The 15,342-nt window shown below is 36.7% G+C and overlaps 1 protein-coding gene across 4 annotated transcripts in view; it reads left to right on the forward strand.

Moving 5' to 3' along the window:
• LOC124797992 (casein kinase II subunit alpha) overlaps nucleotides 1-10,308 on the forward strand; it is a 70,075-nt gene extending 59,767 nt beyond the window's left edge. For all 4 annotated transcript variants that reach the window (XM_047261174.1, XM_047261173.1, XM_047261177.1 and 1 more), the window contains exon 9: nucleotides 8,656-10,308. In XM_047261174.1, coding sequence (XP_047117130.1) covers nucleotides 8,656-8,762 — 107 coding nt within the window. In that variant the 3' untranslated portion in view covers nucleotides 8,763-10,308. The remainder of the gene's footprint in view (nucleotides 1-8,655) is intronic.
• Nucleotides 10,309-15,342: the final 5,034 nt, after the last annotated feature.

Genomic DNA, 15,342 nt, shown 5'->3' on the forward strand with positions numbered 1-15,342 from the left:
TTAGCCATTTACCTATAGGGATTTTTAAAATGTTTTATGGACTTTGTAATTACCCTATATAATTACTTCTATAGTAACCGTAAAAGCAGTACCTGGGGAAGTCGCTATTATAAGCTACTACTTGAAATCGATGAATGCTCCAATACATAAACCCACTGAAATTTCATCACCACCAAATATATACCAGGAGGCGAAGGTCACACGTGTTGATGGGACTTCAGTAACATAAATAGAATTTATTCTGCCCCCCCCCCTCCTCCCCCTCTTGTCCTAAGTCACTGCTAGTGCAGTAGTTGACTGCCTTCATCCCCTTTCTTGTAATCACTGTATTTCACTGTCCTGTGCCTGTGTCAGCCCCTCATTCCCCATTCGTTATTCCACCTAACTCACCCTTAGTAATATTTTATTACTGTGCCTCTGGTTAGGAAAGCATGTAAGTTACTAATGATGGCTATTCTTGAACACTTCTCTAGTCAGGAATTCAAAGGTGCTCTGTTAGGGTTGTGACAAGTCAGAATATTCAGTTTGAAAGTGTGGCAGATCTTGAGCTTTTTATGGGAGATTCTAGAAGAAAGATAGCATTCTTACAGACCCATGTTAGGAAAATGTAGGTAACGGTATTAAAAGTAGACTGTGCTACAATTTGTCTTGCAAATGGGTTGTAATAGTAAGATGAGAGAGATTAGTTTGTTGTGGACACTTTGTTCTTCTGCATAGGAATTGTATAGTATGTGGAGGGGATAGTAATGATACAAAGTGGTCCCAGCCATATAAAGCATATACGTAGATATGAATTGAAAATGAATGGAATGGTTAAATTGTAGGCATCTTGGTAATGTTCTTGTGGGTTTCACAGGTCTCCCGGGTTTTATGTCTGTTTCTTTTTAAAAATTTGCAGATTACAGTTTCCTTAACATGTCTGGTTCTATTGATGTTGTCTAAATAAACGTGCTGCCATATGGGAAATATGTTGTACTTAGCTACTGCTTACAATTAATTGCATCTCATTTACTTGAAAGGGTGTGGTTGATTCCTGCTAAACTATATAGAAACTTATTGGTTGCATGTACGTTCGGTAGTGAATGTTATTTATTGCAGTTCTGCATTTTGATAATTGTTCTTTAAACTGGTGGTGACTGAATCAATATGCACTCTGCAGCTGTAAGTTATAATACATGGAGGACTGTTCATTAGTACTCCAGAACTGACAGTAACTTCGACTCTTATCTAAAGTTTGTTTTGGCGGATTGCAAATGACTAGATATGTGTAACCCTTGTTGAACAATATAATTTCTTACACCATAGTGTAGCTGTCGTTGGCATGAATTCAGGTGTCATGTAGCATGTTTGGAAAATCCAGTCAGTCAATAATTTACACAAAGAATGAACAGAAATAGTGTCTCAGATGCTTTTATTCGTCTTCCCGGTGGATCTCTCACAGAAGATAGATGCTGCTATTCCCCTTGGCAACGTCAGACTGTGTATATATGTCGGTTGTCTGTTCCTCACAGAGTGTCCAGCACTTTCTGTTGAGATTGTATTCACTGTCTCACATATTGCTAGGAGTTCAGGTAGATCATCTTATCTTCCAAGGAAATTCTTTACATTTTTGCTCTCAGAAATGTTTCATATCCATTCTGCTTCCTCAGAACTTGACAGCAATGGCTAGTAAAAAATAATTGCCAGAAAGTTGTTAGTTTTCTTTTGCTCAACAACATACTTTCATTAGGTGTTGCAGCTTTTTAGCTATTAAGCTTCAGAGTTGTTGTGGCTTTCAAATAGCTTCATTTGATGCTGATACTCAAGTATACACTAATTGTATTCTCCATTTATGCTTTGACTGCTCGTACGAACTGCTATATTAAATTTGCTCTCAATAGTTCTGTTTCATTCGTGATTTCTGTTATTTATAATTTGTTGCTATAATGAAATAAAATCATTTTAGAGATGATGTTCGAGTACATATTTCGCATTGTCTGTGGTGTCAGTGCACTATTTTCATATAGTACAAGTAAATTGTGTTGACACAGGCTGTAGTGTGTTGTTTCTGTATGGTGATTGGAACATGAAAAGATAAACATTTTACCGTGCAATACAATGGAGGTGCACACTTCCCATGTAGCAGATACATTTTTGTTCATTATGCTTGTAAATAATTTTTTATCTTTGTTTGAGACTTTACGTGACAAATATGCTACAAATTTCATCTGTTGCCCGCTAAACAAGTTAAAAGTTTCTGATGTGGCATTAAAAGAAAGGCACAGCTTCTCCTTGTCATGTGTAAAACGAATTGGAACAAGCTGAGCTTCACTGTGGCAGCCATATTGTTCCTTGTTTGTATGTATATTACTTCAACCTTTAGAATGCTTAGCAAGCAGCATCCTTAATTTTAAATGTTTTTAGCATCTGTAGCATGACGACTGTCTTATGTCCGGAGACATTTGGACAACAAAATAAATATGCTTGCATCTTTTGTTTCCAATGATGATGATGGCACCGATGCTTGGCAGTGTGAAAACATACTAAATAATTTTCATGTGTTCCTTATTGTGCTAACATGGAAATCAGCTTAATGTGATGTTATCAAGTTGCAAGAAATTGCAGTTTGGTGTTAACACCCAGGTGCAAACCAGTTGGTAGTGATTGCTGTGTGGTGAGAACTTTGAATAAATGAAAATGTAAATCTCTGTATAACATTATTGTAAATAATCTTTGAGATTGCTGTTGGGCCACTCACTGTCTGTACATTTTTTAGGGTGTGCATTGTTCATGTTGCTGTTGTGGTCTTCAGTCCAGAGACCAATTCGATGCAGCTCTCCATGCTACTCTATCCTGCACTAGCTGCTTCACCTCCAAGTAACTATTGCAACCTACAACCCTCTGAATCAGCTTAGTGATAATCTCATGGTCTCCCTCTATTATTTTTACCCTCCACACTGCCCTCCAGTACTAAATCGGTGATCCCTTGATACATCAGAACATGCCCTATCAACCAATCCCTTCTTCTAGTCAAGTTGCGCCACAAATTTCTCTTCTCCCCAATTCTATTCAGTACCATCTCATTAGATACGTGATCTACCCGTCTAATCTTCAGCATTCTTCTGTAGCACCGCATTTTGAAAGCTTCCATTCTCTTCTTGTCTAAACTAGTTATAGCCCATGTTTCACTTCCATTCATGGCTACACTCCATACAAATACTTTCAGAAAGGACTTCCTGGCACTTAAATCTATACTCGATATCAACAAATTTCTCATCTTCAGAAACATTTTCCTTGTCATAGCTAGTCTACATTTTATATACACTCTACTTCAACGTTCAGCAGTTACTTTGCTTCCCAGATAGCAATAATCATCTACTACTTTAGGTGTCTCGTTTCATAATCAAATTCCCTCAGCATCACCTGATTCCATTATCATTTTTTTGCTTTTGTTGAGGTTCATCTTATATATCCTCCTTTCAAGACACTGTCTATTTTGTTCAGCTGCTCTTTCAAGTCCTTCGCTGTCTCCGACAGAATTACTATGTAATCGGCAAAACTGTTTTTATTTCTTATACATTGTTTTTAATTCGTACTCCAAATTTTTCTTTTGTTTTCTTTACTGCTTGCTCAATATACATACTGAATAACATCGAGGATAGCCTACTATACTGTCTCGCTCCCTTCCCAACCACTGCTTCTCTTTCATGCCCCCCTCGGCTCGTATAACTGCCATCTGGTTTCTGTACAAACTGTATATAGCCTATCATTATGCCCACATATTTAAATGACTTGACTGTGTCAAGCTGGACACAAGTAGTACTGTATCCAAACATTACTGGTTTGTTCTTACTATTGATCCACATTAACTTACATTTTTCCACATTTAGGGCTAACTGCCATTCATCAAAACAACTCGAAATTTTGTCTAAGCCGTCTTGTATCTTCCTAAAGTCACTCAACTTTGACACCTTACCATACACGACAGCACCATCAGCAAACAACAGCAGACTGCTGCCCACCCTGTCAACCAAATCATTTATGTATATAGAGAACAATAGCGGTCCTGTCACACTTCCGTAGAGCACTCCTGAAGGTAAGTTAGCCTTGTCTGCTGAACACTTATTGGGCATTTGGGGGGGGGGGGGGGGCAATCATTGATGTAGTGTAGCAGAAATGTGATTCACTTGAAGAGCTGACACATTTCCATCGATCAACGGTTGAACGCCATTGGTCCCAACCCACTGCAATTGTAGTTGATGATATTATTTGGTCAACATGTGAACATGTAGGGGTGGTCTGCTGCGGAGCTCAACATTCAACAATGTAAAATGAATGGTGTTCTCTGAAACATGTGCATACATCAGCATTGTGCTCTTTTGGCAGAGATGCCACAGATCACCGTCTATCCTACATTACAGAGTAGACAAGCCTCCTAATCCCATGTTCTGCGAAGAGCCGTGGATGTCCAACTGTTTAGCTCCTAGTCGTGTGTTCGCTGTCCTATCTCTTTCCGTCTCTTTCCGTATGTGTTCACTACAGTAGCATGTGAACATTTGACCAGCTTTGCTGTTTTCGAGATACTACTTCACAGGCACTGTGTAATAGTAATCTGCCCTTTTTCAAAGTCACTTATCTCAATGAATTTCCCTATTTGTAGCCCTAATCTTCACTAGGGTGATCCCCGATGTGTTTCTGCTCTACTTACAGTGGTATGTTAGCATGTCACGTGCCTGCTGTACTTGCATAGTTAAGTTTGCACATCATGTGCCTGCAACACCACCAGGCGGCATGTTCATAAGAAATATTTTCTTCAGTAACAATTCAGCATATTCTTTCATCTGATCTGTTCATAAAGTACATGTCAATATTTTGAACTTGATAGTTAAAGTTTTTCATGCGTGGGAACATCTACATTTTTATGTACCTGTGTGTTTGTGTGTTCTGCACAATATGAAGTTCCCTGCATGCAGTTAACTTGCTAATGAGGCACATATCCACATGTTGTTGCGAGGAATGGTTGGAAGTGTCACCTGCATGTGGTATAGCTTTTAGCTAATCTCTGGATTGGGCATGACCTATCAACACTTTTCTTCTCTCTGAGAGGACAACTTGACAGTGTAAAATGTCCATTATGTAACATCAGTGTGTTATGCAGAATGACTTTTCAAGGTATGAGTCCATGTCTGGTGTGAGGTGTGTTGCTTTAACAATTTTTTACTTTAACTCAAAACTCAATTGCCATGTTTGTTCTTGATTGAACCCAACATTTTTTGTGGGTTTCTTCTCTTTGTCGTCTCCAAATCTTCTAATGCTGGTTTGAATCCAGATAGTTGTTGACGTGCGTTCTTGGCTATTTTCTTCAAAAGTTGGTCTCTTTTTTTTGCATTTCCTGAGGGTCCATGTATTATTGTTTGCAAAGGCGAAACAATTCATTTCTTCTTTCCATTCACTCAACTTCATGTGGTTATTAACTTTTTCTTTGTCTATTTTCAGTTCTCTTTTATCTTTTTCCAGCATACAATTGAATAATAATTTTACAAGACAGTCCCCTGGTGTGACTAATATTATTTGGAAGGTACTAGAAGTTGTTTCAGTAAATTTAACTTCCAGGTGCAGCATTTGTTTAGTTTTCAGAATTTTCCTATCCACTGAAAATTCCTTCAGGGTTTTGAATCAAATGCCTTTTTAATTAAAAAAAAAGACTGCATCATATTTCCCTAATAATAGGGCATTGATGTGATTGGTGACATGCTATCTTATTTTAGATGGTGATTCTTTGTGTAATATCGAAGTCTTTGTGTATATTGCCCAGTCGTACATAATAGAAAATAAGTTGTTCTAGGCTGTGCTATACACAATTTAAATTCTTCTTGCTTTGTAGCTTGTAATTTTGACAATCTTTGTGTACTTTATCTTTTATATAATCTTCATAATTGAGACAAACAGTATTGATTATTCAGTGACAAACATGCACTATTTTCCACCACATGTAGACATTTGTGTGATTGCTCTGAGAACTTTCTAATTATAACAGTGAAGAATTCTTGATCTTGGTGACTTGTTTGTAGTGTTGTCTTCGAACTTTTTGCTGTGTGGAAATTTTGAAAAATAGAAAAACTGAGTTACATGTTACAGAAGTGAGTTACATGTTACAGAAGTGAGTTACATGTTACAGAAGTGAGTTACATGTTACAGAAGTGAGTTACATGTTACAGAAGTGAGTTACATGTTACAGAAGTGAGTTACATGTTACAGAAGTGAGTTACATGTTACAGAAGTGAGTTACATGTTACAGAAGTAAGTTACATGATACAGAAGTAAGTTACATGATACAGAACTGTTAGGTTTGGAAACACCTCTGAACCTCTGTGTGTGTGTGTGTGTGTGTGTGTGTGTGTGTGTGTGTGTGTGTGTGTCTCTCTCTCTCTCTCTCTCTCTCTCTCTGGCTATATGTGGGTAGCTGTTATAATAAAAAATGCTTGTTTGTGTTGAAGCAGCAGTATATTCCTGTATATGAACAGAGTACTTCTTTGAAAGGTATTTCTCAACTTTTTCTTTTCCCACCAAATTCAATAATTACAGAATCTGCAGAATATTGATTTATATCGTTCACAGGTATTCGTAGCCCTGTGACTTACAATTAACACTACAGATAGAAGCAGGAAGGTATTTGAGTCAAAATAAAATTGAAAATAAACCTTTTCATGCATTAGGGGAAGGCTTTCTGTGTGGTCAAAATAAGTCAGCAAGTATTGTTTTTTAAATCATTATAGTGCAGGGTTTGATTGCTATAAACTGACAATGGCCACCAATGTAAACAAACTAGAATTTTTGACCACCAGAGGAGTGAGGAGCTGTGTGGGGAAACAAGCCTGTGGTGTGCGTGCTGTAAGACCTTCGGTACACACACCATCAGATTATTTGACTTGTTGCTCTAACGAAGTAGGCGAGTGTCAGCAATATGTCTCGTGGTTTTATCGTGGCGTGTTTATCTTCTGCTGTTAGATCAGACGATAGAAATGCCACTTGCACGCTTAGAGTAGCAGATTGACGGTGACCAACTTTAAACAGAACTTGATTAATTTTCACACATATTTATTAAAATAATAACAAGCATAAAAAGAACTGAACTTGGTTCTGGATGCTATTTACAATGGACAATCTGAAGTTCCTTTGGTCTTGGTACGTTAATCTTATTCTCACATATCTCTGATACTTGACAAAGTGTCTATACATTTCTCTTCATGGCGATGTACAGGAATATGGTGATCTTGTTAGGTGCAAACTGAAACTAGACTATAGACTGGTACAGACAAATGCAGACTCGTACAGACTGACTAATCGGAGGTCTGTACACTCGTTATAATACCTCGCGCGTTCAGGTATCACTGCACGAGTGTGATCCGCAAGGAGAAAAGGTTCTACGTTAGCAGCAATCTCATTGGCTGCGTTATATATTAATACGCGGATCGGCGGAAGCAGAATTTGGTCCGTCTCTAAGACAGCGCCATCTCGTAGTGCGGAGACGGACGAGCACTGCGCCTCCGCTGTTGTGCTTAGCGGGGCGCGCTCTATTGGGAAAGTTGTGTACGCGCTGACTACGCGGAACTGTGTACACAACAAAGCCCCTCCTACATTTTGCAGGGCAGGCAGCTTACATTGGTGTTCTGTGTGTCTGTGAAAACAGGGATGACACGGGGTCATAGGGTTGTAATCCAACTCTGTGATGGACAATTAGTCTCTTCACTCTTTCAAAACAAGAAAATCAATCGAGCAACACACACCACAAAACACTCGGTTGTGACTATCACACAGTAGCTTGCTGATGCTGGCCTTTCCATAAACTAGGAAGTCACAACCCAACCTCTATTGGATGCAGCCACAGTTTAAAACAGCCATGTTAAAATGTCCACTTCATACCAACTTGAAACTTCAGTTAGCAGGCAAAGATAAGAGTTTCTTTGCTTGAAGATGGTAGGTCTCATGGCTAAGTTCCATGTGGCAGTAAGCAGTGTGCATCTCATACAGACTCTTTGTCTGCAGTTGGTGTAGTGTCAGAGCATCAAATGCACTGATACGTTGTTCAATTTGTGCAATTTTGCAAACACATTCTTATGCACATTACATTTCCAAATTGGGCTTCGCCAGATGGTGTGCAATGCCAGTAAAAGAAAATTGGTTAAATTTTCGATATATATGTGCAGAAATCAGTCACCTCAAACTAGGGCCTATCTGGGTAACACCTGCTATGAAATAGTGTTTATTAGGCCTTTTTACATTTTCAGGCAGATTTCGCTTCTGTATTTGCACTTGCCACAAAATTCGAGTTTTTCAGGTCCCTGTCATCATCCTAAATAATAAGCCAGTTTGCCAGCATGACCTACAGAAAGTTTCATATAATACTGTAATATTCTGTATAATTCGGTTTCTGTTTAAGTGCTAAATATCATCCATTTTAATTATGTATTGTTAATTTACTTAAAATATGTATGCATGAGCACTTGACTGCTGTATTGTATGGCCTCAGTCCAAAATACAACATTAATAAACAGGTGGTGAAATGGTTGCTACAGTTTCACAATAAATCTGTTTAGGAATTGTCCAGTGTTAGTAACTTGATTGTTGCGATTGTCATGTATTTATTTTAATATCTGTTTTTTTTCTGATTTACAGTTGGTCCTCCTATGACTGGCAATTCAGTGGTGAGTGGACTAGTGCCGAGTTCCCCAATCATTTCTCCAGGAGCCGTTCCATTGCCAAGTGGGGCACTGCAGCCATAAAGTACATTCTAGTGCTCATGAAATCAGTTGTTTTCAGATCGAGTGCACTTCTGAGTAACAGCAACTACTCAATAGACACAAAAGATCAAACTCCCTTCGTGTGGTATTATCCACAGCCTTTCCTCCCACTTATTACTTCATTAAGAATTTTATGGAAGTAAATTTCAGTGTTACTTCAGTTACTCGATGTTGGCTGATTGAAATTAATCAGAAATAAAATCTGAACAGTTGATTTTGTTTCATATTTTATTGGAGGTATTGAGAACAGTCTAATTTATTGTAATTTTTTTAAGTTCTGTGTTACGTTGGTGAAGAGATGTGTGAATGTTTAAAAACAATGTTAACTGATTTCTATGTGAGATTTGCTTTAAAATGATAATACAAGTATACAAATAAATAATTTGGCTTCTGCAGCGCACCTGTAATGAGTGGTAAAGTGCTACTGTGGAAAAAGAAGACTGGAACATTAAAACAGGCAATAAGTTCTTTGTTAGCTGTAAATTTTTCCAATTGAAAGGAGGCATGATTTCTTTGTGGTTTTGTCTCAGTTGTATAGGAAAGATGGAATAAAGTTTCTGTAAGAATGGAATGCAGCTACATTGTGTTACTGTAACTTAATGGGCCACTTTTCCATCGAGTTATGATAACTCTTAGAGTATTCTACAGTGCATGACGCGTAAAAAAATACTTCAAAGATTAATGCTCATTCCATTTTATAATTTGCATTCCTTATCTTTCCTTTACTGTTGTAACACTTTTCATTTCTTTGAAGTCACTTATTTACACAGAGAAAAAGTAATGAGGTGTTGTATTTAGTGATCAAATGTTGCACCTGACCTCATTGCTTGAAAATAAATGAAACCTGCCATTAGTTTCCATACTGTGACATTTTGCAAATGTGTCCTCTTGGTACAGAAATAGTTATAGACATTGTTGAGGTAATGTGTAATTTATTATTTGCTCGACCCCAAAAATGATTTCCATTGAGAAAAGCTGTCTTACAAACGTAGTCCATATTTTATGTTTGAGAGACTGCTTTGAGCTCTGTTCACAACGTTTTCATTTTTTATGTACAAATTATGAAGTTACTGAAAACTGTATTTTCTTTTTGTAAGTGTCTGGAAATCCACAGAACATTACTTTTACGCCCTACTCGTCTCAATATGTTACTACCTTCATAAAATTGGAATAAAGTAGACAGTATTGTTAGCTGCAAAAACAATTTGTAATCTTTAAATGACTGTTTTGTGATCCAAAACATCTAAAGCTAATATCAAAGTAATTTGGTTACAGAATACTAATAAATGTCATAAATCACTGGAATGAGAGTATAAATTTCAGAGATGTTTTTGCAGCTTACTACCGTGACTGCACTGGAACAATTTTGACCTATCATTTGGCTTTTACTGTTTCATTTTAGAAGTGGTTAACTTCACTGTGTATGGCAGCAGTTGTAATATTTGTAATAAAGTTTTTCATGTACAGTATTTCTCATGGTATTATATTTATGCCAGTTTCCAATAAATTAATCTATTCTTATTACTAATACCAGTTTTATTTTGATTGATAATATGAAACAGGATTCTCCAATATCCTTAAGTGTGCTTGGTGCTTTAAAGAATTTGGCAGACAATGTTCTTAAAAGTTCTGATCAGAGAGATTGATAGATCGCATTGTTTTGAGAAACGGAAATGGCACACCCAATGCTAGAGACTACAGAAGTATTGATCTCCCACCCAATAAAAAATTGGTTATTAGGCCTGTTGTTTTATACCACTGATAATATCTAATTCTGGATATTATTATTTTGTTTCCTTGCTGAATTCCTTGTGCGCAAGTCTTAAGTTCTTGCTATATAACAGTTACGAAGTGTTGTACTGTATTGACAGATGAAAATAAACTGCGAAATAAACTAGGAGTAAAAGTTTAATTACTGGAAAATTGCTACTTCTATAAAAGATAGTTGTTAAAAGTGTAGTTGAAGAGCTGCCTGCTGAAGAAAATACAGACAGTACTTCATGAGGCCGCTGCATTTAAATTTTTAGCATTTTGATGCATTTCTAAACAATGTTTCTAGTGTTAGGGAGGCTTTAACTGGAAAACCATTTTATTAAGTGGACTGTTATACTTAGCAATATTTATCATGGTTTGGGTTCTTCATTATATGGAAGATCCCCTTTAACACTGGCTGAGTTATTTGGGTCACGAATCAAAGGAAGACATGGCTATGACTGTACTCACTTAACGTGAATGTCTAGTGAACAATTGTGTCCAGATATCTTTCTGTTAACTGCTTTCTGGACATTGGCCTCCCATGCATGTTAGCAGCCAGATAGTGGATTAAAAAGCCCAAATTGAACATAATTCAAATTACAGAGGATGAAATGTTTGGTTTTGCTGTCTCGTAGGTAATTATGTTAATGCCCGCGAATTTGCTAATATGTTTTCCGATTATTTTCCTTCTCCATATAATTTGTGGCACACATTTCAACTGGAAGCTCTGCTTTTTCTCATTATTAGTTTCCAAAACAAAACACCGTTGTCCTGCAGTTTATTTTATAATTTGTACGACTGTCTTTTTTTCAGACAGCTTAGTGTCTGTATCACATAAACAGATTTACATGTCTCATCTCTTTCCCATATGTTCATGTTGACAGCAAAGATATGGAAATAAAACATCTTGCATCCGTTCAATATTTTGATCACACTGTTCTCTAACTTGCATGGTGTCCTTGCAGTTTACCACTGCAGTGTAATTTCTGCTGAGTGGGTTCGATATTGGTTAAGATTTTGGCTTTATATTAGAGAAGTGTAAACTTCCTCTGGGCACCCTGTTTCCTGTAAATGAATGCAAATATTTCCTTCAATAGGATCGATGATTACTTTTCATCTATACTGAATAATTACAATTAACAATCCACGTGTTGTCAGGACACTGGATTCTAATTTAGAACGAGATTATCTAATAAAGGGCTGTGCCCAGTTATTCTGTAATACCATTTACACCTCCTTGGTTGTAAAGATCCACATTATTGCAATCAAGATTGTCAATAATAAACATTGAGTCCTGACCTAGAGCTCTGCCTGCAAAACTTTTGCCATTTCGTGAGTTTTTATATGCGATTTCATTCTTATTACAGCATCTTTTATTATTTAAAAAGAGCCACAGCTCCTGGCATTCCCTTTCAGGGCAGGCTCTCTTCTCACGTTTCCTTAAGTCCAGGTGTAATTATAAAATTATCATCATCCTCCACTTAGGTCCTTCAATGCATTTTCTGCTAATGTAGATAAAGACTTACAAACTGCACATATGATTAGTCACTCCGAATAATGAATGATATGTCATGTAGTGCATCTCTCAGATTGTTATATATTCCTAATGTTTTTCACACACACACACACACACACACACACACACACACACACACACACACACGAGAACATGAGTTGTGAAAAGTTTGCACACATTTTTAATTGTTTTGTGAAGGGAAAATGATTGGTTTACTGATTCCAATATTAAGCAGAACATTATTTTAAAGAGGAATATAAATGTCAGGCTTTCAGGGAAAGCTAAAGATCCACAAAATACTAGAGCGTTTTATTCAATTGTTAAATAATTTCGGATACCTCAAGTGCGCTTTGTCTAATTCATAGTGACCTTTCCTTCTACACCCAGTTTTACTTCTTTTTTGGTGCTTCCCATCCCCCCCCCCCCCCTTTCCCCATCACCACCATTTTACAGAGAAACTAAAAAAATCACTTTAATGATTTTTTAGCCATCTTACAACCTGTATAAGTTTACGTAGTAGTGTTAGTTCTTCATCTATCACAAATGTTTCACTTGACAGTGCTAAACCATTCAAGTGTAAGCTCGTGGTGGCACAAAGCTACATGCCTCAGAAGTTGTATAGATAGTGGGCTCAATCGATAGTATATAGTCTACTCTGGGCTTGTAACATGTTGGCAGGTACATGTGGAACCATCTGTGGACATGAAGGTACTGTCTTTGTTTCATTTTAATCTGGAACATGTGTATAATACATTCTAGTTGACACGTTTAATTTTTGTTGTCAAGCCAGAGAATAAAATTTTAATTTTGAGTTCTAACTTTTAATACAAGCGTTTGCTTTTTTCTCCATCACCGTCTACCGTAGTAAGTAAATCTGTGAAACAGTGATTTATTTTATAATGCTGTAGCTGTGCAGTTATATTTAATCTCGCAGTTGATAAAGAAGCGATTGAGAGTTTAGATCTACACGTCATGCATGAACCTGAAGTTGAATAAGTTAAGATTAGCAATGAAGGAGTACGGTACTTTAGAATGATATTAATATCCGAAAGTGTCCATTGTAAACAACTGTTTTGATATTTAAGGCATTTGCAAAGAGAAATTTCACATCTACCATATACACTCATATGGGGTATTAATTATCAGGTTCAAATGTATGATTAAATTTTGCCAGAAACCAGAACACAAACTAGGCCAGACGTTTCTCTTTTTGGAACTTAACACTGACCCAAACTTATGTCATTCAGCAATGACTCAAAAGAAGAAAGAATGTCATAATCCTTAGTACAAGGCTGTGTTCGACCCACTGTGACCAAGTTGTTACAGTTGTGAATGAATAAGTTTCATTACTCGAATAAAAAGAAAAACAGCACTTCAAACACAAGAGACACAATGGATTCCATTGATAGTGGTAATAAGACAAAAAGTATGCAAATGAATAAAAGATCATGTCTGGCTTGGAAGTGGCAACAATACAAAAACATCAGACACATTAAGATACTGTCCATCTGCATACACATGTCAAGATTGTCAATACAGCAAGCCATAAAATGTAACACTCTAGTTTGCTGATTTTAAAGGCACAGTTGATAATGATCTATAGTTAGTTTGGAACTTTTAGTTGGCAAGTGCCTTTGTAATATGTCTGCTAAGTATTCTTGTGACTTGACATAAGGATACAAGAATAGTACTACCATTTATCTTTTCATGAAGGTAATGAAATGTCTATTTTTAGTACTTCTGTGGTGCTCATCATCAACAAGAATAGCTAAAATCACTCTCGGCCATCAACTGGAGGACAAAATATTGTTACTTGAATAAAGCTGTTTGAGATTTTAAAAATGCCAACATTGAGGAAACTGCTTCATTCCATAATGGCTCTTCTTTAATTGGCAGACTATGATTGATTATCATTAATGAAAACTTCAGGCTGTTTCATGAAAATACCTTCTTGCAAATTACCATTGAGAAAGGCAGTTCTCACATCAAATTGCTTCATGTCCATATTGTACACTCCAGCCAAAGCTAAAATAATACAAAATGATTAATATGTAACAATAGGTGAAAAAATTCCTCCATAATCAAGTCAGAGTTTCCGGAAATATCCTTTAGTACAGAATCTAGGTGTATATCTTATTATACTATTATGTGGTTTAATTTTGTAAATCAAATTACAACTGGTAGCCTGATTTAGAAGTCCCAAGCGATATTTGTTGCCAGTGAGTACATTTCATCTTTCATTGCTTCATACCACTTCTCAGAGTTTGTAAATGCCATCACCTCCATGACAGTTTGTGTAATTTTGGAAATGAACAGAAGTTTCTAAGATTCATTTCAAGGTCAGCAGCTTTCTCAGTGGTGCAGGGTCCTTAATTTTGTTCAACAGCTTCTCCATTTTTCACAGTTTGTTGAATTTTTATCTTTTGATTCTGTTAGGAAGTGGTATTCATATTTATTCCAGGGTCCTTTAGGAAATACGTGGTCTTTTCGTTGAAAACCACATCTCGTGAAACAGTTATTACCTTCGCTATAGAATCATACATTGTGAAGTTGTTACTTTAGTCACTTATCAAAAATTTGCATCTTTGATTTGCTTTGGCATTTGGATCAAAACTGTTTTGGAGTATGCATGAAACATTCAGCTCCAAACTTATTCATATGCCTTAATGATGTTTTCTTCCAAACCATTTCTCATCAGGTATCTTTTCGCAGGTAGACTTACAGGAAAAACGATTTAATGTATAGACTGCCATGTTGACAGCTTGTGCCCAAGGTGTGTCTGGAAGACCAGAATTGAGAAGTATTCTGCGAATACTTTCCACTACTTGTTTGATGTCACATCAGCTTTACCATTCTGCTCTATTGCGCATGGTGAATTGGTTTCATGGCTAGTGCCAGTCTTCTTGAGGTGATAATGAAGTTGATCATTAGCAAACTTTGTCCCATTGTCAGTTCAGATAACTTCAAGCTTATTGCCCTCTCTGCCTTTCCATGAACTGTTGAAAAACTAAGAATACAGAAGTACCATCAGTTTTGTTGTTAACTAAATATACAGCTCTGTATGATGCAAAATCATCTCTAAAAAGAACAAAATAGTTGGCTAGATGTAATGATGTGAGTAGCATCTTTCCAAATGCGTCAGCGTAAACAAATTTTGGAGTTCATGCAGGAGGAGTCGATAAATTTGATCTAAATACCTTCCTATGGAATATTAACGATGTAGAAAAAGACAGATTGCTACTTACCATTAAGAAGACACAAGAAGTTGCAGACAGGCACAATTAATGAAAC

This window comes from Schistocerca piceifrons, chromosome 5 (assembly GCF_021461385.2).
Source record: "Schistocerca piceifrons isolate TAMUIC-IGC-003096 chromosome 5, iqSchPice1.1, whole genome shotgun sequence".
NCBI classification, from domain to species: domain Eukaryota; kingdom Metazoa; phylum Arthropoda; class Insecta; order Orthoptera; family Acrididae; genus Schistocerca; species Schistocerca piceifrons.